The sequence below is a fragment of the Rhinolophus sinicus genome, linkage group LG02, assembly GCF_036562045.2.
Source record: "Rhinolophus sinicus isolate RSC01 linkage group LG02, ASM3656204v1, whole genome shotgun sequence".
In the NCBI taxonomy this organism is placed as follows: domain Eukaryota; kingdom Metazoa; phylum Chordata; class Mammalia; order Chiroptera; family Rhinolophidae; genus Rhinolophus; species Rhinolophus sinicus.
In genome coordinates, this window is record NC_133752.1 from 58,823,413 (window position 1) to 58,850,209 (window position 26,797).

Consider the following 26,797-nt stretch of genomic DNA (forward strand, 5'->3'; position numbering starts at 1 on the left):
CTGTCACAATATTATTATTGGGTTGGTGCAAAAGTAATTGCAGTTTTTGCAATTATTTTTAACCTTTTAAACCACAATTACGTTTGCACCAACCTAATAACTATATTCCCTCTGCCGTACGTTACATCCCATGACTTACTTGTTTTATACCTGGAGATTTGGACCTCTTATTCCCCCTTCACCTGTCCCCCCTTTTTAATTTTTCAGTTACAGTTGACATTCAATATAATTTTACATTAATTTCAGGTGTACAGCATATGGTTACACATATAATTTAAGAAGTGATCCCCTTGACGAGTCTAGGGCCAGGGAGACTGTGCCACTGGGCCATTATTTAATTCTTAATCTACAAAGTAGATCCAGGGTTAAGATTCTGAAAGGGGAGAGACAGGCATGCATTGTTTGGAGTGATAATTAGTCTTTTTTTGGATAATGACTCAATTATTTTTAATTTCTTATGAATATGCAAGTTGTAAAGGATAATATAACAACACCTGTATACTATTAACTTGGTTTAAGAAATAAAACATTACAAATACAGTTGTTATAGCTGGTGTACTCCTTAACATTATTAAGCATATCTTTAAACTTTTGTTGATAGTTATTCTTGATAAGTTACATCGCTTTTGTGGAAATGGAGAGAGAGTGCTCTCCAGGAGTTTTGGGAAGTCCCCAGCTAGCCAGCCAGGATCTTGGGGGAGGAATAGATTGCAAGTCAGGTCAAGCTTTAGCTCACTGTTGTCATAGAAAAACTCCCTCTTTACTCTTGTAACTTTATGTACAACGGATTTGTGTAACTGAGTGATTATAGGATGTTTTGGGAGCTTTAGAAGGTTTAAAATTAAACGTAACAATTATGTATTCATTATACTGTGGATATATACACATAAAGAATTTTCCACTTTTGAATATTTTATGTTTCTTCACTTATCTTGGAGATCATTTTTGCTGTTAGCTTCTTTTGGCAGAAGACTTTTCCTCCAATAGGACCTTCCTTCAGTTTATTTTTCTGGGTCGATTCCAAAGTTATTTTTGTATTGTCGAGTGTCTCAAAGGCATAGAAGGTAGGGATACAGTACATACAGAGAAGGTGTAAAGGCTGTGTTCCTGATGACCCTGTAATATTTTAGGAGCTTTGTTTTTGGGGCTGTTTTGGGCAACACTAACCGTTACCAAAACTTTTTCATACAAAGTTTAAGGACAAATGGGAACAATAAATTGTCATACTAAATGCAGAATATAATCTATCAAAAGGAAAATCAAGGAAGTTCAGCTACATCTTGGATTTAAAGCCAAAAAAAATATCATCATCTCTTTTAAGTGTTTAAGCGGCAAGATGCCAGAATATCAAGGATCCTTTTATATTATTGAAGACTTTTAAGGGGAGAAATCACATGATATTAAAGATAGAGGCTAAGGAGAGATTGATTACTTATGGTAAGTGTTCATGCTATCCTTATGGACGAAAGGGAGAATTACAGTCTGTGTGGTAGTATGGTATTATATGCGTTAGCTTAAAATGAACTACTATACCTACAACGTGCTTATTAATGGGTTGGTGTAAGCTTAGAGGTGGCACTTTAGATGCATGCTGTAGAAGTCTATCTTCACCACTATCCCATTGAACATTTTTTCTTAATGACTTAAATAAGGATTCTGATGGCATGTGTATCAAGTTTGTAGACACTGTGAAGCTGAGAGAAATAACCACTAGATTTCAGAATTTGGACTCAAAAGGAATCCAATAAGTGGTACTGTTGGTCTGAGTTTAGCAAGATAAAACTTAGGGATCAATGCTAAATCTCATACCCAAATCTCAACTGTTTAAGTATTAAATGTGGGGAAGTTGTTATTTTATGGAAACACATTTTTTAAATGGAATTTTAGTTGGCTATACACGTAATAGAAGCCAATAGTGTAATACAGCTGCTAACAAAGATGCACACTTAGGAAAGTGAGATTGACAGTATAGAGCCTGTCCAAAAAAGAGACTCATATTTTTAGAGGACTTAAAACTGGAGTTTTCAACTCCTTGTGCAAATGTTCCCCATTCATCTTTTATTCAGTCAGTAATTTTAGGCATTCCCATGCTTGATTCTTGGAAACAAATGGGAGCAACAAGAAAATGCCACTCTCAAGGAGTTTTTTATTCTAACGGGGAGGAGACAGATACTAAATAAACTAATAAGAATTTCAAACAGTGATAAATACTCTGAAGATAATAAAATGGGGTAATATGACAGTGACTGGCAGTTGGTTAGGATGATTAACAACCAGGGAAATTCTCTCTGAGGCAATGACATTTGACTTGAGATTTGAATGATGCAAGAGGCCAGCCATGCAAGGATATGGAAAGTGTTCATGCAGAGGGACTAGAAGGTACAAAGGCCCTGAGTAGAAGTAGCTGGATGACTGAAAGGGAGACTTGTGGGAAATCAGGCAAGATAATGATTTTGAATTTATTTGAAGTGTAATGAGAAGCCAGTAGAGAGTTTTAAGTTAGATGTAGTCTGATTTTCCTTTTGAAAAGATCACTGTCTGCTGAGTGCACCGTGAGTTATGGGGTAAGACTGGATGTAGAGAGGAATTTGGAGCAATAACTAGTTTAAGGAGTTTTAAGCATGAAACCATTCCTGCCCTCCCCATCATTGCTTCCAAATTACCATAATTAAATTTTCCTTTGACTTCCCTTAACAATGTTTTAAGAAGCTTCGATAATTTTGGTAGTTTTCTATTATTAAATGTCTAGCTAATTTGCTGTGAACTTAAAACTGATCTAAAAAGTAGTCCAAAAAAGTCTAGTTCAGTCTATAAATTTATATCTCAAACTCAAGTATCTGACATCAATTCAAAACAAGATGGAATAACAGACAAGATTTACCCTTCCACTTGGAACAACTGAAAAAAAACTGGCAAAATTTATGAAACAATGATTTTTAAGGCATTGGACATTAGGCAGCAAAAAGTGATCTCTGAGAGATGGAAAGCAAATGATGAGACCTCTGCAATTACACCAGCTTGCTTCCTTGAGAGAGTTTCCAGGCCATGGCTTCCCTGGTGAAATCTACCAAAAATTTAAAGAAAAAAATAATACTAATGATGTAGGTGATGTTGAATCTACTAGCAGTTTCTGAGTGTGGGCCGGGATCATGGTCCGGAATCATGTCTCGTGAAGCCGAAGAATGGAAACACGGACCAGGGAGAGGCAAAAAGTTTTTAAAAGGATCGTTTATTAGAAGCAGGAGAAGAGGTTGCAGCTCCTGAGCAGGAGGGGGTCCCGAATGGGGGGTGCCCCATGACTGAGGCAAAAGTTCCTACTTTTATACCTTCCCTTGCCTGCTTGGGGAAGGGGAGCTGTTTGAAGAAGGGAACTTGTTTGAAGAAGGGAACTGGCGCCTCCTAATGAAATTTGTCTACCAGGTTTGTTCTGCTTGCCCATCCTAAAGGAATTAGCAAAGTAACCCACTCTTTATCTATCAGATCAGCTCCATTTGTCAGGCCAAAATGAATTCTATGATTAACTTCAAGGCCTTCTTACATTATGTCCTGGAGCGAAGGAGTGACTTCAAAACCTGAAGTTTTAGGATATGACTGTCTTTGTTTATTCCACCAGGGACCCCCCCTGTCTACCTAGGGACATGCTAACTCTCCTGTATAACTAATTTTACACAAACTCCTTCAGAAAATTGGAGAGGAACAAATACTTCTAAATGCATTCTATGGGCTAGTGTTATCCTGATAACAACGTATGCAAAGACATTACAAGAAAAGAACATTTCAGACCAATATCCTTTATGAACCTGAAAGAAGAAATTCTAAGCAAAATGCTAGTAAATTGAATACATCAATTTATAAAAAGGATATTACATCAAGTGCAGTTTATCCCAGGAATGCAAGGTTAGTTTAACATTTAAAATCAATGTGATTCACCATATTAACCAACTAAAAAAGGAAAATCATATTGTCATCTCAATAGACAGAGAAAAAGCATTTGAAAAAAAAAAAAATGCAACGTCCATATCTGATTTAAAAAAAAAAACCCTCAGCAAACTAGGAACAGAAAGGAAGTTCCTCAACTTGATAAAGGGCATTCAAGAAATCCTAACCTCATATTTTTTTTTTTTTTAAATTTTATTAGTTTCAGGTGCACAAGACAAAGCAAAACTTAGACGTTTATCATTTATATCCCTCACACTGTGTGAATGCCCCTCCCCCTATCCACTATCCTAACCTCATATTTAAATACTGAATTCTAAAGATGTGAATTTTTAACAGCTTTATGAAATGTAATTGATATACAATGAACTATATACATTTCAGACATACGGTATGATGAAATTTGACATCTGTACACTTGTGAATTTATAACCACCATCTAGATAATGAACATATCCATCCTCCCGCCAAATTTTCTCATATACCCTTGTAATCCTTCCCTCCCCTCCTTATCTCCCTGTCCCTACTTTCGCAGGCAATTACTGATCTGCCTTCTGTTACTATAGATTTGCTCGCATTTTCTGGAATTGTATTAAATATTATATTTAATTATATTAAATATTATGTATAGTATTTAATACAATGTGGAATTTAATATAAATACAATCATAAATTTAAAAATTTTTATATTTTAGAACCCCAGAACTTATTCATCTTAAAACTAACTGGAAGTTTTTAATTTTTGACCAACATCTCCCATTTACCAATTAAAACAAAGGTTAGTGTGTCCAAGGTTTGCCCAGTGTCACATACCGTATTTCCCCCAAAATAAGACTGGGTCGTATATTAATTTTTGCTCCAAAAGACGCATTATGGCATATTTTCAGGGGATGTCTTATTTTTTTCATGTACAACAATCTACATTTATTCAAATACAGTCATGTCATCTTCTTCTGGAACATGTTGTAACGTACTAAACGTGTCATTTTGGCTGACGATCTTAACTGGGGCTTGTTTTCGGGGTAGGTCTTATTTTTGGGGAAATACGGTACCTAGTAAGTGGTGGATTGGAAGATAAACTCAAGTAGTCAGACTCAAAATCCTTTTCCTTAACTACTATGCTTCTCCATTTCCCTTTCTTGCATGGTCCTGGATCTCTTTGAGTTATTTTCTTGAATCTCTCCTCACTTGACTTTGAGGAGAGAAGAGCACCCTGTCTTTCCCTCTCTCAAGAGGAAAGGGGAGAAAGTCTCTTACCACAAACACTACTATTTCCACAAGGTCAATAGCTCCTATGACGGCATTCTCTTTCCCTCGCAAAATTCTCTAAAGACTGGAGGAGGGAGCTTGGGAGAGGTGAGGTGGTGGTTGATGACGGTAAGTTGAGTTCTGTTGCCTCTTGTTAAACCTTGGAGGAAATGTCTGACTCTCTTTAGAATTTGGGGTACATAGCCATTGTTGTTTGTCAGCTGTGAGTCCTAGTTGCCAATGCAAAGGAAAAATCACCTTTTATTACTGAGGCTATTGTAGTAGTCTAAAAAAGAGGATAGAGGCTTGGACTAGGGTGACAGTGAAAATGGAGAGAATCAGATAAATTTGGGATATATTTTGAAAATAAAACCAATAGGACATAATGGTAAACTGAATGTTGGGGAGAAGAAAACAAGGAATCAAAAAGATTTTTGGCTTGAGCAACCAGGTGGCTGGAAGTGCCATTGACTGAGATGAGGAAGACGAGAGACAGAAAAAGATTGGAACGGTAATGTGAGGATGGCTTGGTCACCAAGAGTACTGCTTTGCCTGGTTAAGTTTTAGAGACCTGTTAGACAGCCAAGTGGCGATATCAAAGAAAGTTGGCTAGAAGTATGGAGCTCAATGGGCAAGGTAAAGCCTAGAGTTAGACATTTGAAAGTCACAACATGTCCTATATTCACAGCCATGGGATCAGATAAAATAATTAGGGAGAGGTTGAGAGAAAAGAGAAGGCTGAGGAGCAAGCCTCAATATTCAGAGGAAAATTCAGCAAGACTGAAAAGGAGTTGCCAATGAGATAGGAGCAAACAAAGAGACTGTATTCTCTGTTTCTCAAGAGAATAAAGTCTGTCATGATTTGAGTATCCCAAACATCATAAGTTGTGTTAGAGGAAGTGAAGCACTGACCTAATTTAGATGGTTTTGAAACAAATGCTGTACTCCGACTGGTACAGGAAATGGCAACAAAACTTGAGTGAGTAAAGAAGGTGAGGATAAATTACCTTAAGATCTCTTTCATCTAGATGAGTCTGAACTTCTTACTATAGAATATTATGTGTGAATGTGGAAAAATAAACCATTTTTGGTGAAAAACTTAGAACATGTAGCTAAGTTCCCGATTACTTAACTCACTTGCATGGAAAGGGTTCTATTATTCACACTTTACATTATTTTTTAGTGGGAAGAATATAATAAAAACGAGATGAAATGGTTTAAAAGTTAAGCTAGGAATATATGTATATATAGTTTAGAGATATAGATATGTATCTCTATAAAGATATATCAATATATAGAGATATATTGATCAGTGCTAGAAAGATTATGAAACAATTTGCCTATAGCACAGAATTGTAAAAATAAATAGAGGCCTCAGCTAAGTTATTTTCAATTTAAGCCTATTTGTTAAAAAAAAATTACCTTTAGTAACTTCTTACTTTTCCATAAATACTTAATACTGCTGGTCTACCAATTTTCAAATTTTAGTGTACATGAGAATCAACTGGAATTCTTTTTTTTTTTCAAGATTTTTTACTGGGGAAGGGGAACAGGACTTTATTGGGGTACAGTCTGCACTTCCAGGCCTTTTTTTTTTTTTATCCAAGTCAAGTTGTTGTCCTTTCAATCCCAGTTGTGGGGGGCACAGCTCAGCTCCAGGTCCAGTCGCCACTGCCAGTTGCAGGGGGCGCAGCCCACCATCCCTTGCAGGAGTTGAACCGGCAACCTTGTGGTTGAGAGGACGCACTCCGACCAACTGAGCCATCTGGGAGGCATCTCAGCTCAAGGAGCAGTGTTCAATCTTAGTTGCAGGGGGCGGAGCCCACCATCCCTTGTGGGACTCGAGGAATCGAACTGGTAACCTTGTGGTTGAGAGCCCACTGGCCCATGTGGGAATCGAACCGGCAGCCTTCGGAGTTAGGAGCACGGAGCTCCAACCGCCTGAGCCACTGGGCCGGCCCTGGAATTCTTTTTAATAATGTATATTCCAAGGTCACATCCCCAGAAATTCTGATCGTTTGTAACTGGGAAATCCATATTTTGACTAGTACTCTAGGTGAAGCTGACCCCTGGACCACACTTGGCAGAACACTGGTCCTGATACTATACTGCAAGTATAGGTAAGTCTTCTGGTGGCAAAAGTGCCACTTGCATAGCCATACCTTATTTTTATTAAGATATTTTTTAACAGTATAGTATTGGCAGAAAATCAGACACACAGACCAGTGAAATAGAATTGAGAACCCAGAAATAAACCCACATAAATATGGACAGATAATTTTTGACAAAGAAGCCAAAAACATACAATGGAGAAAAGACAGGCTCTTCAATAAATGGTGCTGGGAGAATTGGAAAGCCATATGCAAAAGAATGAAACTGGACTGCTATCTGTCACCATGTACTAAAATTAACTCAAAATGGATCAAAGACTTAAACATAAGACCTGAAACAATAAACTGCATAGAAGAAAGCATAGATACTAAACTTATGGACCTTGGTTCAAAGAGCATTTTATGAATTTGACTCCAAAGGCAAGGGAAGTAAAAGCTAAAATAAATGAATGGGACTATATCAAACTTCTGCACAGCAAAAGAAACAATCGACAGAGACAAACAACTGAATGGGAGAAGATTTTTGCAAATAACACCTCTGATAAGGGGCTAATATCCAAAATATATCAGGAATTCATACAACTCAACAACAACAAAAAACAAACAATCCAATTAAAAAATGGGCTGAGGACCTGAAGAGACATTTCTCCAAAGTGGACATACAAATAGTCAATAGACAAATGGAAAAATGTTCAACATCACTAATCATCAGAGAAATGCAAATAAAAACCACAATGAGATATCACCTCACCCCAGTCAGAATGGCTATCGTCAACAAGACAAATAGTAACAAGTGTTGGAGAGGCTGTGGAGAAAAAGGAACCCTCATACACTGTTGGTGGGAATGCAGATTGGTGCAGCTGCTATGGAAGGCAGTGTGGAAGTTCCTCAAAAAATTAAGAATATAATTACCATCTGACTCAGCAATCCCTGTCCTGGGTATCTACCCAAAAAATCTGAAAACATTTATCTATAAAGACATATGTGCTCCAATGTTCATTGCAGCTGTATTTACGGTGGCCAAGACATGGAAACAACCAAAGTGTCCTTCAATAGATGAATGGATAAAGAAGTTGTGGTATGTATACACAATGGAATACTATTTGGCCACAAAAAAAGATGAAATAGTACCACTTGTGACAACATGGATGGGTCTTGAGATTATAACGCTAAGCAAAGTAAATCAGACAGAAAAAGTTGAGTACCATATGATTTCTCTGATACGTGGTACACAAAACTGAGAACAACAAAAGAACAAGACAAACAAATGAAGAAACAAAAACTCATAGACATAGACCATAGTTTAGTAGTTACCAGAGAGTAAGGGCAGAGGGGGTTTCTGGAAGAGAATAAATGGGGTCAAATATTGGTGATGGAAGGAGAACTGACTCTAGGTGGTGAACACACAATGTGAGATATAGATGATGTAATACAGAATTGTACACCTGAAGTCTATGTAACTTTACTAACAGTTGTCACCCCAATGAACTTTAATTAAAGAAAAAAAGATATTTTTAGATGCATAATTTACATAATAGAAATACAAAACTTAAGACTGAAAGAATAGAAACATCAAATAGAGAGCTTTTTTCAGCTTAGTATTTATGAATCAGATAATCTTTACTTTTATAAAAAATAAGCTTTGGGGGAAGCTTTAGTTTGTCACCAGGACAAACTTGCTTTGGGGAGACAGTCTAGCCTTGAGTTTATTTTCAAGGCAGTTTAGCCTTGAGTTTATTTTCAGGGGAATAATGACTTTAAAAAAAAGTGTCCAGCTAACTTCTAATTACTCTTTTTTTGGAGTGATCAGTTCTTTAGAAACTACCGTTAGAAATGAGGAGCTCTTGAATGGTTGATAATTTGTTTTGACATCCTGACCACATACTAAAATAATGTGCTTTCAGATCTGTTTCTTTTTCTACTACACATAATTGTTCATGTGACTCCAGTATATTTCTCTTAACCCCACATAGTTTCTAAATGCTATAATAGTAGAAATGAAAAGAAAGTAAAGTTTGACAGTATAGTAATATTGTGTGATTTAATGCCTGGCACTCTGTTCTTGCTAGTCTTTCAATACATATTGATTGAAGGAGTGTAATTATGTGCCAGCCTTTTAATAGCTTTTATTCTGCCATTTTGTACTGGTAGGTGTGAAATCTGCTTGTCTACTTACGATCCTGAAAAATTCTTTAGTATCTCTCAAAATTCTAGGAGACCCTTAAAAAATGAGAGAACAAGAACCAAAAGTAACATAGATTTGATGTTAATATAAATGTAGCCAACATGTTCTTGGAACAAGCCCGCCTAAGAGACAGGAAATCATAGCATGTTAGGGAAGAAGGGAGGGGATTGCCCTGTCCAAAAGCTTATGTATATACTTTTGCACTAATTAATGAAAAACAATTTACAAGACATACTACAGTGATTCAGTTTGCTGTTGAGGCATCTCAGATGAAAATCATTTCATGGGTTTACAGCTCTGAAAGGTGTTACTAGATGAGCAAACACAAGGTCTGCCTTAATGCTATCAGGTTAAAATGTGGTAACTGTTACACCTAGAATCCACCTGTTTCTAATTCCAATTCCGTGTTTGAGTTTATAAAGTAACTGAAAGTTCTCAGAATTTTATCAGAATATGTATATATTATATATGTGACATGTAATGTGTATATTTAAATCTGATAGCTTGGTTCATAGGACTAGAAGAAAAAGTTGACATAAGATACAATTGGGACCTTAACGAGCTTGAATTCATTTGTCCTCTTTCTCTTCCCTTCATTTATTGTTCCAGGCACAACAAATGTCATAGATATTTGAAAACTTTATTATGTAGGTAATTAAGTTGAGTAGTCCTATTTAAATATTCTTAATGTGGACTCTTACCTTGAAATTATTATTAGTCTCTTGGGTTAAGTATGTAGAGTAAGTGTAAAATAAAAAGTAATTGCATCAAAACATGGCTTTTGGGGAGGCTTTGGAAGAAAATACATAAATCTGAGCCATACATTTCTTTCCAGTGCATTAAAATTTCAGACTTCAACCGCAGTTGTGATTGTTTTCAGTTGGTTAGCTGCCTGGAGCGTTATTTTAAGAAAGCAGAAGCACCATCATTTGCACACTCCTTATGCATCACACACCTTAACCCTGACAGTTTTAGCTCCAGTTTTCAAAAGAAGTGAAGTCAAGATGAAGAACCATTTGCTTTTCTGGGGAGTCCTTGCCATTTTTCTTAAGGCTGTTCTTGTGACAGGTATGTGGTATTTTGAAAATGAACCCAGATAAAAGGAAAAATATGACACAGATCTGTTCTTCAGATTTAAACATATGTTTGTGCTTTGGTTGACCAGTTAGCTGGCCACATTTTTTTAACATGACTTAATCTTTATATGGGCAGTGATCTTTACTCAGACAAGGATCACTGTAATTCTTTGTATTTTTCTTTTATCTTACTTTTTTTGCCTACTTATTTTCTTAGTAAAAATATGTATTTCTATATAAGTACTAATAGCTGTACTTATGTGAATATCCATATTGAACTTTGAAAATTAGTAGTCCTCTCCTCAAGTGTCTTAAATTAATATTCTGGAGAAATGAAGTAATAATTACTGTAAATACAACATAGAATGCATTGGGATTTTATTTTCCAAGAGAGACTGGTATTAGTTCTAACAACTTGGATCTGAGCCTGCAGATTTATTATGACTCTTTAACAATGTTTAATGTTCTACAGGGTGCCTACAACTTGATGGCTGAACTTCAGTTATTTTGTTTATTAACCCTTCAAACTATTGTAGAAAATGGAATACATTCTTAATATAGAAGTACAGTATTTAATCATTTTCATCTAGAAGGGCACATGAATTAGAAGTGATACAATTTGGCTGGATTGTTTCTAATACTTACTGGACTTAATCTTATTTCAAGACTGAGTATGATATAATTAAGAATAGTCACTTAACATGCATTGTTGTACTAATTTAGCATTAAGAATAATGAATTTCTAATAATATTTACAATATGAAGATGCTGGTAGTAATAGTAAAACGTATATTATATCTTTTGTGTAAATATATGTTTATATACCTAAAAACATATATGTAAAATGTGTGTGTGTGTGTGTACCAACCTAATATTTCATTTAATTCTCACAACCGTTTGAAGATAGGTACTATTTTAATTTCTGACAGATAGTTGAGCCCATTGAGGTTTAGAGAGGCAAAATAACTTACCTAATGTCACACAGCCAGCAAGTGGTAGGTAGAACCCAGGCCATCTGACCCTATAGCTCACACTACTATCCTATTCTGCCTGTGTGAGAGAATCACATTTTAGTAAACTCATTATGTTCACACCTTGTATGTGCTAAGTCTATTTTCTTATTTGTTTGATCTGAATTAAATTCAACAAGTATTTATTGAGTGCCTGCTATGTCTCAGGTGCTCTTGAAATAAATTAAGGCCCAGTCTATAATAACAGGTTTATTAGGAAAAATAATGCGTCAGTGAGACAGCATATTAGAATCTTAGAAGTCTTGGTGAATGAAAGTATTTGTGCATTTTCTGGTAGGTATATTAGGCTGCCTAATATTTTTATATAATAACAGTAATGATAGTTTTCCCCTAGGTTTTCTGGTAAGAAATTATATGCCATAAATAAAATATAGACATTTTCTATTTAAGACTTAATTGTCAAGTCACATACTTGATTCAATACATGCACATTTGTATTTTGTTGAGAAAAACTAAGAGTCATGAGTACAGGAGAAGGGAAGAGGACACCATTTATTTTTTTTCGAAATGTTAAGAGTTATTATCTTGAATTGACTTCATAATGTTTCTTCTCCAATATCTTACAGACTTTTATAAGAAGAGTTATTAAGAACTATGAATAATAGCACAATAATGCATTATAAAGTACTTCAAACAATTATAAGCACAATAACAATAGTCTTAAAATGTCTGTAATGACTGTTATCATTAAGATTGAAATACTGCCATTAGGTCCTCTGTGCTGTGGGATCATCTATGGAATAATTAGACTTCCAGTTACAATGATATTCATCTGAATCACTTAACCTTTATAAATTGAATTCATGTTCTAAATCTTTTTTTGTTTGTTTTTTTAGTTGAGACTTGATGGGAAGAAATTTTAAAGGTCACTTAGCTAAAATTATAGAAAAAAATATTTAGCATTATTATTATTTAGTTAGCACTATTAAATAAAGCTATTATTAACTCTTTAAATGTGAGTTAACTGATCTAAGTCCAGATAATAAGATACTTTCAAAATTTATTCTTTGCAATACTTACCAGACCTCTTTGTCTAATATTCAGATTAAACAATAAATGTTGACATTCAGAGTTAAGGCTTTAATGGTCATCTGTGTATTCATTCATTTATTAATTTTTTTCTTTACCCAGGCATATTACATTAAATATAGCTTATACTTCTCAACATTTTCTAAATTGTTTTTGCAAATTTATAGCACTTTATATATACTATAACTTTTAAGATAATTCTTATAAGAAGTATTAATATAGCACCTATTATTTTATTTGACTGAATCATTATACCATGATATCCTGATTGTTATTATGAAAAAGAAGGATATAATTAAGTTTAGGAAAATTGTAGTGGAGAATATTTAAAAGTCTTACAAAATAAGATTATATTAGGGGAAAACATGCAATCTAAGCAAAAAATATATATGGAAAGATGTAACACTTCCAACTGAGTTTATAAAGGCTAACGTTATTTTTTTTGTTCACTTTTGAATGGATTATTCTGGTCTGAGAGAAATGCAGTCTAGCTTTTTGGTTTTTTTCCTCTTATTTTGGCATTTGGCACTGATGTTTTCCAAGGCTATATCATTCAGAGAGCTGTGCCTATATGTAAAGCATTAGATTAAAACCAAATTCTTTCAGTTCAGGTTCCCATAGACTGGTTCAAGGGAAAAATTCCTTTTGTGCTCCATTTGGATTTCCTTTGTTATGCTCTGAGATTCCACTTAGCTATTTTAGATTAGGAAGGAGAACAAACTGAGAAAGCTGAAACTGATCAACTACAAAACTTAGTTTTTCTGCAGGAGAAAAGATAGGTTAACTTTTCTCTAAGATAGGTTAAACTTCAATACGAAGTTTATAAATAGACTTTCATTTCTGTGTCTTCTTATGTTTTATCTTTCAAGCCCAAGATGAAGATGAAAGCACTCTCCTTGTTAACAACAAATGTAAGTGTGCCCGCATTACTTCCAGGATCGTCCCTTCTCCCGAAGACCCTAGTCAAGACGTTGTGGAGAGAAACATCAGAATTAAGTACGTGGTGTTTTCTATTTTCTTTTTTGTTTCATATTGTAAGCAGATATCCTCTGTGATATTAGCCGTTGTTTGAATGTAATACCTGTATCTTTGCTCCTCTTTTTGATGTGCAGCTCCTTACAGCAGGTTGAATCTGATTAATGGGTTTGAGCCCATTATGAACAAGTTGGAAAAGGAACAAGGTTTCCACACTATCTAAAACCAGTCAGCTAGATAAGATTAGAACTGAAGGCTCAGATCTAATCATCAGCATGCCCTGTTTATATGCAGTTATTTCTATTTGAATCAGAACTTTTAGTTGTCCTAGATCAGTTCAAACTGAAACTTGAGATAACACTCAAAGCCTTACTTTGTGCCATATATGGATTACTTAGTATTTTACACTGAACTCAACTATCTGCATAAAGGTAAGGTAGACTAATCAAATGACTAATTTGATTTAGTTTTCCCTTGTATATTGGACTTCAGATACTCAGATTTCATTTCACACATCGTCTAAATTATAAGCTATGACCATCTTATTCAATAGCAAAATTGCTAATAATATTTAAGAAATGAGATTCCTATTGGATCCAATCAGTAAATGTCTTCCTTGTGAACCACTCCTGCCTTGAATAGTTTACCCCTGATCAAGTATTTCTTATTGAAACAGAACGTGGCATTCAATCCCATTTAATCAATGGGAGAAGTATAATGTATTTAAAATTTTGTTTTAAGTTCTGGCTGGGTCACTTAAAGCTGTGTGCTCTTGTATGCAAATTACTCACCCATTCTAAACTTCAACTTTCTCATCTCCAAATGGGGGGAAATAGTATGTATCTCATGGGGTTATTATAAAGATAAGTTGAGATCTATTCCTTTTAAAGACTGTATAGTTTCTGGCAAGAAATATTTGGCTGTTATTTATTCACCTAACTTATGTGTCAGTTATTACTATATTTTTTAAAATCCCTCTGCTGGTTTCCCCAACATTATTAGGATAAATTACAAGTGCCTCAGCTTAACCTACAACACTCAGCATAACTCTCATTCTCTTCCATCGCCATTTTTTTTGCCTTGTTTGAAAATCCAGCAACCTTGTAGTGCCTTTATTTTTCCACACTCACAGTGCTTTCTTCTTCTTCTGTTTCTGCGTATATTAGTTCCTTTGCTTGAAGAAGTCTCATCCCCCTCAGCCTGGTTAGCTCCTCCTCAACCTGTATGTTTCAGCTTAGGTATTCCTTCCTCTAGCAGACTCTATACCACAAAGTTCCCTATTAGAGACAGAACAATTGGAGAAGCACATAACTTGGAGGATGGCATCCATGACATTGGCATCTAAAGCATGTTTAAGTAGAGTATCTATTTTATTTTAAACCTACAGATTTTTAAATGGCACTCCATGATTCTCTGATGCATTCTTTTCTTCTGTGACATGATTCTTTTTATGATATTCTATGATTTTCTGAATTCAGATAATTAAGTTACTTCATCCACTTTGCCTGATGTATATAGATGGTTCTCTGATCTCATTTCTTTCTTTTTTTTTTTTTTTAAGATTTTATTGGGTAAAGGGAACAGGACTTTATTGGGGAACAGTGTATATTTCTAGGACTTTTTTCCAAGTCAAGTTGTTATCCTTTCAATCTTAGTTGTGGAGGGCGCAGCTCATCTCCAGGTCCAGTTGCCGTTGTTAGTTGCAGGGGGCATAAGCCCACCATCCCTTGCAGGAGTCGAGGAATCAAACTGGCAACCTTGTGGTTGAGAAGCCACTGGCCCATGTGGGAATCGAACCAGCAGCCTTCGGAGTTAGGAGCATGGAACTCCAACCACCTGAGCCACTGGGCCGGCCCTCGGATCTCATTTCTGAAAGTTCTATCATCGTTGTTATGTCATGGTATTATTCCCAACTCTATCACTTACTAACAATGTGATGTTGGGCAAGTTATTTAACTAATTTGAGCCTGTTTCCGAAACTAAAAAAGGGATAACATATATATATACACACGTATATATATGTTATATATATATACATATAGGTATGTAACTATACGTATATGTATATATATGTAGATATACACACATACTTTATAGAATTGTGAGGATTAAATATGATAATGTATAAAAGCTTCTAGAATAGTGTTTGACCCACTGTAGACACTAACACATGTTTATTCCCTTATCTTTCTCATTATTTAAAGCCTTTTCTGATACTACTAGAGCCTTTACAGTCTAATAAAGAATAGATCCTTTCGTTCATTCAGCAAACATTTATTGAGTGCTACTGAATGCCACAGATGATTGCTTGGGACCACTGAAGAATTTATAGTCAAGTAGGGAACTTTAAACAATTACAATACAGTATTGTAAATGCAGTGACAGGAATTGGCATAGGATGTTACAGGAGCACTAAAGGAGTGGCACCTAGTTCAGTCCTGGGGGACAGGTGGAGAGTGGCAGTGGGAGGCAAGAAGGGATATTTGGAGTAAGTGATGGAAGTGGATGATGGCTGTTAGCTGTTTGAGTAGGAGTTAACTGGGTAAATGGGTGTGGGGAATGACCGGGTTGCCAGGTGAGGCAGATCATTCTAAGAAAAGGAAACAGGGTTGCTGGGAGGGTCATAGGAGATCATCATGAAACATGTTTAGCTTAGTACCAGGCACATGGTAAGCACTTAGTAAATGTTGGAACTGTTATTTTGTTGTTGTTGTTATTGTTAGGACATGGAGATGAGAACAGCATGGTAAATATGTGGAATTGCAAAGTGTTATTACGGCTGGCATCTGGTGTAAAGAGGGTGGCATGGTGAGAGATGAAGCTGGAGAGTGAGAGGCATACCACGAAGTTAAGTGTCTTCCAGGCCATCTTAAGGAGACCCTGTTGTCTGTGGGGAGACACTGTGGGTTTTAAGTAGAGGGAAATTGGGCTTGTATTTTAGAAAAGCATTTTAGCAATAATGTGGCTATTGCATTGGAGGATCAAGACTGAAGTAGGTAGGGTGTTACTAGGAGAGAAATGGTGGTGTCCTGAACCAAGTGGATGGATTTCACAGATGCAAAGAATTAGAATCAGTTGAACTGTGAGATGGATTAGATATAGGTCATGACAAAGAGGGAAGACTCAAGGACGGTGTCCAAGTTTTTGCTTGGATATTTATGTGGATGGTATTGCTAAGTACTAAGTGAGGAAAAAAAAGTTTTTCTTTGTTTGTATCTTTTGGCAAGGAGGGGTTCATGTGAGAAGAAATGATGATATAGATGAAAAAATGTAAAAGTTAATGGAATCAACTAAACTAGTTGATAAGATTATTTAATTTTTCATGGAACATCACCAAATCAAGAGATGTGGATTCCAGTTATAGTTATGTGATCTTGGATAGGTTGCTGACCTCTCTGGTTTATAACTTTTGCCTCTCAAAAATATGGGTAATAATATCTGTCCATTCATTCCACAACTGTTAAACGTATTCTACATGCCGCACATCTAGCGAGGCACTGGGAATACGTACATGTTTTTGCCTCAAGGAACTTACTGTAGTTTAGGGAAGCAATTACTCTGTAGACAAGCAACTATGATATGACACTTTTTATAATAAGGATATATGAACATTAATGAGACTACAGATGAAGGAGTTTATTGAGGGGTGAGGATGGGATCACAGTAATTATAGAGAGGGTAAAACTTGAGCTGATTTTTAAAGGAAAAGCAGGGATTTGCCACGTAAGCAAAGATCATTGACATTGAGGAGTTGCAGTGAGGTTTATTTTTAATGGGAAATGTTTAAAATATAGCAAATTACTGTGAAATCTGAGTAGGAGTATTACAATAGAGTGCTTATAGAGTGCTAAATGTACTAAAGAGCCTCATGAAGGAGTAAGTACTGTCATATGCCTATTAACCAAAAATAGTAATATCTGCAGTTTCATTGTTTTGATTTGTTTTCTTTCTCTCTTTTTTTTAGGGTTCCTCTGAATAACAGGGAGAATATCTCTGATCCCACCTCACCATTGAGAACCAAATTTGTGTACCATTTGTCTGACCTGTAAGAGATTTTTCTTCATACTAATATAGATATGGAAGTTAATAACTTTTAAAAATGAACTTGTTAGTAAGAGTGTTTTGGAAAATATGTTGAGGTATAAATATTTACCAATATAATTTGAACTTTTGAATACATTAATTTTTGTTAATAATTAGGTATCATTCACAAAACTTTATTGCAAATAAAAGGCAGCTATAAGTTTATTGTGAAGAAATTTTGCCATTAGTACAGGAAGGGTCAGTTTGTCTTAATAACTCGATAATTGGATTTCAGACATATCAGCATGCCGGTGATTCTTTGGGAACTGTAGAATCCAATTTCAAACCATTTTTATTTTTTATTTTAAATCCTTGTCACTATAAGCAACTTGTATAATCCTAATATATGTATAATTGGGAAAAAACCTACCAGAGTAGAAGTTGTTGCATGGTAGAGACAAAGCAATCATATTATCATATCATATTGCTTACTGTCAACTAATTTTTTATATATTAAAGGTAGAAAATCCCCATAAACTGTTCTGTATCGTAGAACAGCTGAGTTCTGAAAGGAGTTACCCTTTGTCAGTTGTCAGGTCAGACCTGCAAGAAGTAATTTATTTCACTTAGAAATGTATAGTTACTCAGATTCTGAGACAACATTTAATGGGTATTGTCTAATGCATATATTTGTTTTCCAGCTGTAAAAAATGTGATCCTACGGAAGTGGAGCTGGATAATCAACTAATTACTGTCACCCAGAGCAATATCTGTGATGAAGACAATGAGACCTGTTACGCTTATGACAGAAACAAGTGCTACACAAATAGGGTCCCACTTTTATATGGTGGTAAGACCATAATGGTGGAAACAGCCTTGACCCCGGATTCCTGCTTTTCTGACTAATTTAAGTAACTGAATCTAATGAAATTTGTATTCAAAAATATTATTCTCTAACAGTTTGAACAATTAAATAGATTCAATAAGCATATACATGTGTGGAATAATTTATTGGAAAAGTTTATGTTAACTTTGTTGTATGTGAGTTAAAACAATTTATTACTGATAGTTTGTAAGTATGATGTAATTATACAATAATCACTGAATCATACATGTACATATTTGAGGTATTTTTGTCATTTAAACCTAAAATTAAATAATGCAAGGTCCCTTCTGACAAACATAGTGTTTATCATGGCACATAAACTTTCTATTTAGATTTATATTTTATAATAAACAATATTATATTAGTTTCAGGTGTACATCGTAATTATTCAACAGTACCCACCTGACACTATGCATAGTTATTACCATATTATGATTATATTCCCTCTGCTAAAGAAGTGGTCACCATGGTAAGTCCAGCAACCATCTGACACCGTACCACACTATCACAATATTATTGACGATATTTCCTATGCTGTATATTACATCTCCCAAGACTTATGTTTTATACCTGGAACTTTGAACCTCTTATTCCCTTTTGTTTCCCCCCCTTTTTAATTTTTCAATTACAGTTGACATTGAATATTATTTTATATTAATTTCAGGTGTATAGTATAGTAGCTAGACATTTATATAAATTATGAAGTGATCCCCCTGATTAGTACCCACTGGGCACTATACATAGCTATTACCATATTATTGATTATATTCCCTATGCTTTACTTTCCATCCCCATGACTATTTTGTAGCTACCAATTTGTACTTCTTAATCCCTTCCCCTTTTTCACCCACCCTCAACCCTCTTCCTATCTGGCAACCATCAAGATGTTTTCTGTATTTATGAGTTTGTTTCTGTTTTGTTTGTTTATTTTGCTCTTTAGATTCCACTTATAAGTGAAATCATATGACATTTGTCTTTCACTGTCTGACTTAACTACACTCAGCACAATACCCTATAGGTCCATCCATGTAATCGCAGATGGCAATATTTCATTCTTTTTTACAGCTGAGTAATACTCCATTGTATGTATTTGCCACTTCTTTATCTATTCATCCATTCGGGACACCCAGGTTGTCTTCATATTTTCACTATTGTAAATAATGCTGCAATGAAAATATGGATGCAGACCCCTTGAAATAGCATTTTGAGTTTCTTCGGATATATACGCAGAGGTGGGATTACTAGGTCCGTCTTTGTCTCTTATTATAGTCTTTGTTTTAAAGTCTGTTTTTTTCTGGTATAAGTATTGAGACCCCAGATTTTTGTTTCCATTTTCATGAAATATCTTTTTTTGTCCCTTTACTTTCAGTGTGTGTCTTTTGATCTGAAGTGAGACTGTAGGCAGCATATGTAAGGGTCTTATTTTCTTATCCATTCAACCCCCCTGTCTTTTGATTGGAACATTTATTTCATTTACATTGAAAGTAACTGTTGATAGGTATGTTGTTATTGACTATTTATTTATTTTCATTTAAAAAAAATAAAAAAATATTTTATTACTTTCAGGTGCACAAGACAAAGCAAAACTTAGACGTTTATCATTTATATCCCTCACACTGTGAGAACCCCTCTCCCCCCAACCACTATCCCTCTGACATCGCACTGAGCCATTACATTTCCACTGTCTCTATTCCTAATGCTGTACTCTGCTTCCTGTAACCATATACATACATACATGTACATATATATATATATATATATATATATATATATATATATATATATGAAATTATAGTTGGCATTCATTGTTGTTCAGCTTCAGGTGTACAGTGCAGAGATCAGGCATCTACATCATCCCTGAGGTGGTCTCCCAAATGGGACACGTGTCCATCGGATACCCTACAAAATCTTTACATTATTGATTACATTCCCCAAATTAATTTTCAAAACCCCGTGGCCATCTTGTGGTTACTGACTATTTTCTAATCCCCTCACCTTCCTCCTTATCCACACCCCCCTCCCTTCTAGCAACCCTCAGTTTTTCCTCTATGTCTCCAAAACTGTTTCTGATTAGTTCATTCACTTATTCTTTTCTTTAGATTCCGCATATAAGTGAGATCATATGGCATTTGTCTTTCTCTTTCTGACTTATTTCACTTAACATAATGTTCTCTAGGTCCATCCACGTTGTTGCAAATGGTAAGATTTCTTTCTTCTTTATGGCTGCATAATACTCCATTGTATAAATGTACCACAGTTTCTTAATCCAGTCATCTACTGATGGGCATTTCGGTTGTTTCCAGGTCTTGGCTATTGTGTATAGTGCTGCAATAAACATAGGAGTACATAAAGATTTTTGAATTGCAGTTTTGGATTTCACCAGATAGATACTTAGGAGTGGAACTTCTGGATCATAAGGTAGTTCCATTTTCAGATTTTTGAGATACCTCCATACTGTTTTCCATAGTGGCTGCACCAATCTGCATTCCCACCAACAGTGCACAAGTGTTCCCTTTTCTCCACATCGGCGCCAGCACTTGTTGTTTGTTGATTTATTGATGATACCCATTTTGACTGGGGTGAGGTGGTATCTCATTGTGGTTTTTATTTTCATTTCTCTGATGGTTAGTGAGGTTGAGCATTTCTTCACAAGTCTGTTTGCCATCTGTATGTCCTTTTTAGAAAAATGTCTCTTCATGTCCTCTGCCCATTTTTTAATTGGGTTGTTTGTTTTTTTGAAGTTGAGTTGAGTGAGTTTTTTTTATAAATTTTTGATATTAACCCCTTATGAGATATATCATTGGCAAATATCTTTTCCCATTCAGTAGGATCCCTTTTGGTTTTATTGATGGTTTCCTTTGCTGTGAAAAAACTTTTTAGTTTGATGTAATCCCACATGTTTATTTTTTCTCTTACTTCCCTCGCGCAAGGGGATATATCGGTAAAAATCTTACTCCGGGTAATGTCTGTGAAGTTTCTTCCTATATTTTCTTCTAGGAATTTTATGGTTTCAGATCACATTTAAGTCTTTAAGCTATTTTGAATTTATTTTTGTATATGGTGTAAGGAGGTGGTCCAGCTTCATTTTTTTGCATGTGTCTGTCCAGGTTTCCCAGCACCATTTATTGAATAGACTGTCTTTACCCCACCATACATTCTTGCTTCCATTGTCGTAGATTAAATGGCCATATAGGCATGGATTTATTTCTGGACTCTCTATTCTGTTCCATTGATCTATGTGTCTGTTTTTATGCCAGTACCATGCTGTTTTGATTACTGTAGCCTTGTAGTATAATTTGATGTCAGGTATTGTTATACCTCCCACTTTGTTCTTATTTCTCAAGATTGCTGAGGCTATCCGGGGTCTTTTATGGTCCCATATAAATTTTAGGATTATATGTTCTATTTCTGTGAAAAACGTCGTTGGTAGTTTGATAGGAATTGCATTGAATATGTATATTGCCTTAGGCAGTATGGACATTTTAACTATATTAATTCTTCCTATCCATGAACATGGTATGTGTTTCCATCTATTTGTATCTTCTTTCATTTCTTTCTTCAGTGTCTTATAATTTTCTGAGTACAGATCTTTTACTTCTTTGGTTAAATTTACTCCCTGGTCCCTCTAAGAATCTTTGTAATACTGGTTTGGTGGTGATGAACTCCTTTAGCTTTTTCTTGTCTGGGAAGCTCTTTACTTGTCCTTCGATTCTGAATGATAGCTTTGCTGGGTAGAGTAATCTTGGTTGTAAGTCCTTTATTTTCATCACTTTGAATATTTCCTGCCAATGCCTTCTGGCCTGCAAAGTTTCTGTTGGGAAATCAACCTACAGTCTTCTGGGAGCTCCCTTGTAAGTAACTAACTGCTTTTCTCTTGCTGCTTTTAAGATTCTCTCTTCGTCTTTAACCTTTGGCACTTTAATTATGATGTGTCTTGGTGTTGGCCTCTTTGGGTTCATCTTGTTTGGTACTCTGTGATTCCTGGGCTTGTATATCTATTTCCTTCACCAGGTTAGGGAAATTTTCAGTAATTATTTCTTCAAATAGACTTTCAGTTCCTTGCTCTCTTCTCCTTCTGGTACCCCTATAATGCGAATGTTGGTATGCTTGATGTTGTCTGAGAGGCCCCTTAAACTTTACTCCATTTTTTTCTTTTTCTTTTTGCTGTCCTGATTGGGTGTTTTCTTCTACCTTATCTTCTAAATCACTGATTCAGTCCTCTGCTTCTTTTAATCTACTGTTGATTCTCTGTAATGTATTTTTCATTTCCATTATTGTATTCTTTATTTATGGTTCTTTTTTATGTTTTCAATCTCCCTTTTTATGTTTCCTATCTCTTTGTTGCAGTTCTCCCTGAGATCCTTCAGCATCCTTATAACTAGTGTTGGAACACTGCATCTGGTAGATTGCTTGTCTCCATTTTGTTTAGTTCTTTTTCTGTAGCTTTGTTCTGTTCTTTCATTTGGGACATGTTTCTTTACCTCCCCATTTTTGCTGCCTCCCTGTGTTTGTTTCTGTGTATTAGGCAGGGCTCCTATATCTCCCGGTCTTAGTAGCGTGGCCTTATGTATTATAGTAGGAGTGCTGTGGGGTGCAGTGGCACAGTCTTTCTGGTCACCTTAGCCATGTACTCCAGGTGTGTCCCTTATGTGGATTGCTTGTGCCCTTTTCTTGTAGTTAAGTCTCAGTTGCTGTTTGCATGTCAGTGGGAGGGATTGACCCTCTGGCAATTGGTTGTGAGGACTAGCTGTGACTACAGTGGAGGAGTTGTGGTGCAGGGGCTGAAACTACAGAGCAGGATCTGCCTCCGCAGGGCTCTGTTGCCTGCCCAATCCGCCACTTGGGTGTGTTGGGAGGCAGCTGGGTGATGCTCTAGCTCGTTTTGAAGCTGGCTGCTGGGGCGCCAGACCCAGGGCCACATGGGTGGGGTCCCACTGCAGGTCAAGTTCAGCCACAACCCATGCTCCACTTAGGGCCATCCTGCAGGAGCCACAAAGCAATTTGCAGTTGGATACTACCCATGCCATGGTTGGAAGTGCCTCAAGAGGCCAAACTGTGAACCAAAGCCAGCTGCCGCTAGTGTTGAGCTTAGGGCTGCTCAACCAGAGGTACCAGACATACTCAAGCCAGATGCTGCTCGTCTGGGTTCTGCGAACCTTTGCGAGACCCTAGGAAAATCTGCAGCATGACCCAAGGCAGGCGGTTTGTACAAAAAGGCCATTGAAAGTGGTTTGGGTATGCCTGAAAGTTGGGTGGGGCAGAATCTCAAATCATCAGAGCATGGAAGATGAAACAGTGGAGACTCAGATATGGAGGCCATTTGTGGCTGCATGCCGGGAAGGGGGAGGGCTCACAAAGGAAACAATGGCTTCCACCAGCTCTTCCATCTGGGACAGCTGCCCCTTAAGCCCCCGTCCCGAAACCAGACAACTCAGCTCCCCCCATATGTCCCTGTCGTCTGTCCAGCTGCTGCCCCAGAGCCGGAACTCAGAGCCAGTGATTCCCTCGGTAAGTCTTTGCATAGTCCCTTTAAGAGGAGCGCCTGGGGGTACAGCCACCCTCCGTCTCACTCAGTCACAATCTTGCTGGTTTTTAGAGCCAGAAATTATGGGGACTTCTCTCCCCAGCAGTGGAAACTGGCTGGGAAGGGGCTGGACCTCCTTGGTCCTCCAGCACCCCAGCACCTGACCATTTTTAGCAGTCACAGGTGGTGTGGGGCCAGCTTGTTCCGCGTCTCTGCCACTCTTACCAGTTTCGAAATGGCTTCTTCTGCACATCCTTAGTTGTAAGGCTTTGGGTCAGCAAGATTTCAGGTGATTCTCAACGATGGCTGTTTTGTAGTTTAGTTGTAATTTTGATGTGGTCCTGAGAGAAGGTAAGCACAGCGTTTCCCTACTACTCCGTCTTGACCGGAACTCTCCATAATATTTATGGCAGAAAGCCACAGCCAATTGACTTACATATCTAAGGGTACTGTGGAATGTAAATGCTGATTATGGATTTAAAACAATGGGAGATGGATTAGTAAAAGTGAGTTTCTTGAAGAGGAGTTATTATTTTTTTTAATGGTAATAGTAATTTTTAATAACGTCTGCTGTGTTCATGTGGCTTATTCAGTGGTTTTTTTTGTTGAAGGAATAAGGCAGACACTCTGGTGGTGCTTCAGAAGGAATCATGGTTTTGATGTGCTAAAGATACATCATTCTTAATCTTCAATCTAGCATTTGGTTTTAGCCAAGTCTATGAATTTTATTTAATCAGTAAACATTTATTGAATATTTACCTCATGCGAGGAACTGTGCTAAATTTTTTTAGTGATTCAGCTGTGAGAAGTGCCCCACGATAGTCATCATCGCCATTCACACTCTAGAAGTCTGCCCACTTGTCATCTTTTCCATGAGGGCTACCTGACCATTTTTTAAAAATTGTAAACCTATTGTCATACCTTAGTTGATTTTCCCCCGTGTACTTATCACCCTCAAACAAACTATATAATTTACTTACTAATCTTGTTTATGATTTGTCTCCCCCTACCAGAGCATAAGTTCCACAAGTGCAGGCATTTTTATTTTGCCTGGTGATGCATCCCCAGCACCTGCCATATTGAGGTACTCAGTAAATATTTGTTGAGTGAGTGAACATGAGTACAGCCTAGATGAGGAGACAATATATATGCATAAATAATTAGTCATTTGGCAGAATCTCATCATAAAGGCATAGAAATAAGTTCCAAAGTGTTATGAGAATTTATGGGAGATTTCCCCCCAGTTTTATTGAGATATAATAGACATGTATAACACTGTATAAGTTTAAGGTTTATAGCATAATGACTTGACATATGTATGTATTAGTATTTATTATCTATTGTGAAATGATTACCACATAAGTTTAGTTAACATCCATCATCTTGTATAGTTACAAAAACTTTTTCTTTCCCTTGTGGTAAGAACTTTTAGAGGGAGACTGTTTCTAAAGAGGCTTCTCTACTCTCTCCCCATTTTTGCCTTCCTTTTTCTGCATACCCAATATAGAAAGTTTTTGTCACCATGTTGCAGATTCTTGTAGGAAAGGCTCTGTGGGGATGGAGCCCCAGAAAGCAGTTTCCAGGCTCTCGGCCTCACATAGACAGGTGCTGGCTCAGGTAGTAAATGGCCATCAACTGTGATTGCATGGCCATCAGCTGTGGCTAGTTGGCCGTCAGCTGTAACCAGTGAGCCATTGGCCACTAATATAACTGCTATGGCTAGGCTAGCAAAAAATGGGGGCTAGCAAGAAGATGGCGGCTGGGCTGGCAAGCGTGGATTGCAGTTAGGATGGCGGTTTGTGGACAGTGTGGATCCAGCTTCCAGTGAGACTATAGTGCTGCCAGCGAGAATATACTAGTATGACTCCCCTACCTATGGCTCCGCGGGTGTTCCTTTTTGGCCTCACCGTGTCCTGCGTTCTCTTGTGGGGAGCGGGACCAGAGACTCTGCATGACACCCTGCACGACAGGCTCCTATTCCAGCATTATTGCCTCATTAAATACCAGCTGGAAGAGGCCAGCAAACTTGGTCTTGTAGGCCTACTTTCTTTCAGAAGTTCCATTAAACTCTAAGACCATCATGTTAATAACAATTTAGCACTTTCCAGGTGCTAGGCACCAATCTAATGCTTTATTAAACATTAACTTACTCAATATAAATCCAGAGTAGCTGGTGGCTCTTAAATGACAGTTACTGAAGAAAGATTAAAGCCTTCCTATCAGTTTCATTCATACATTTGCTTGTATTATGGAAAACTTAGCAGGGAAACAGGAAGGAATCAATGTAGATGATGCAGCTGTGAAAGGAGCCTCGGTTCTTTGCAGCTAGCATATTTGACCTGTGGCTCTGGTATCCATCCTACTGCTGTGTTTGTGTGAGGTTCCTGGGCTGCTCCCAGCTGATGATGGTTGAGTGTGGCAAGGATATTAAAACAGGCCACTTCCCGGGAGACACAGGACTCTTCTGATGGGTGACTGATTTGAGGACTCCCCATCAGCTTCACTGAAAATATCTTAGCACTGCACCACCATTAGTTTTACCTCCTCAACCTTCTTACCCTCTTTCCTCTGTATGGGTCATACCCGCATCAGAGTCTGATGGCTTTCCCGACATTCTAGGGCTTCCACCCTATTTTCTCTTACAGGCGTTTTTCCTGATAAATCTCTGTACTTTTAGTCTCATCTTGGATTCTGCTTCTGTAGGGTCTGAGTTAACATACGAGCCAATTATGAGGTATCTGATTTAATGATGATGATGATACTGAGCATTCTT

General features: G+C 36.8%; 1 protein-coding gene across 3 annotated transcripts in view; it reads left to right on the forward strand.

The window, feature by feature from the left end:
- JCHAIN (joining chain of multimeric IgA and IgM) overlaps positions 1–18,605 on the forward strand; it is a 43,386-nt gene extending 24,781 nt beyond the window's left edge. For 2 of the 3 annotated variants that reach the window (XM_074324483.1, XM_019757095.2), the window contains exons 3-5: positions 13,486–13,612; positions 17,556–17,636; positions 18,316–18,605. In XM_074324483.1, coding sequence (XP_074180584.1) covers positions 13,486–13,612; positions 17,556–17,636; positions 18,316–18,520 — 413 coding nt within the window. In that variant the 3' untranslated portion in view covers positions 18,521–18,605. Of the gene's footprint in view, positions 1–10,389; positions 10,549–13,485; positions 13,613–17,555; positions 17,637–18,315 lie in introns of those variants that run through there. The other variant, XM_019757094.2, reaches the window with a different exon arrangement.
- Positions 18,606–26,797: the final 8,192 nt, after the last annotated feature.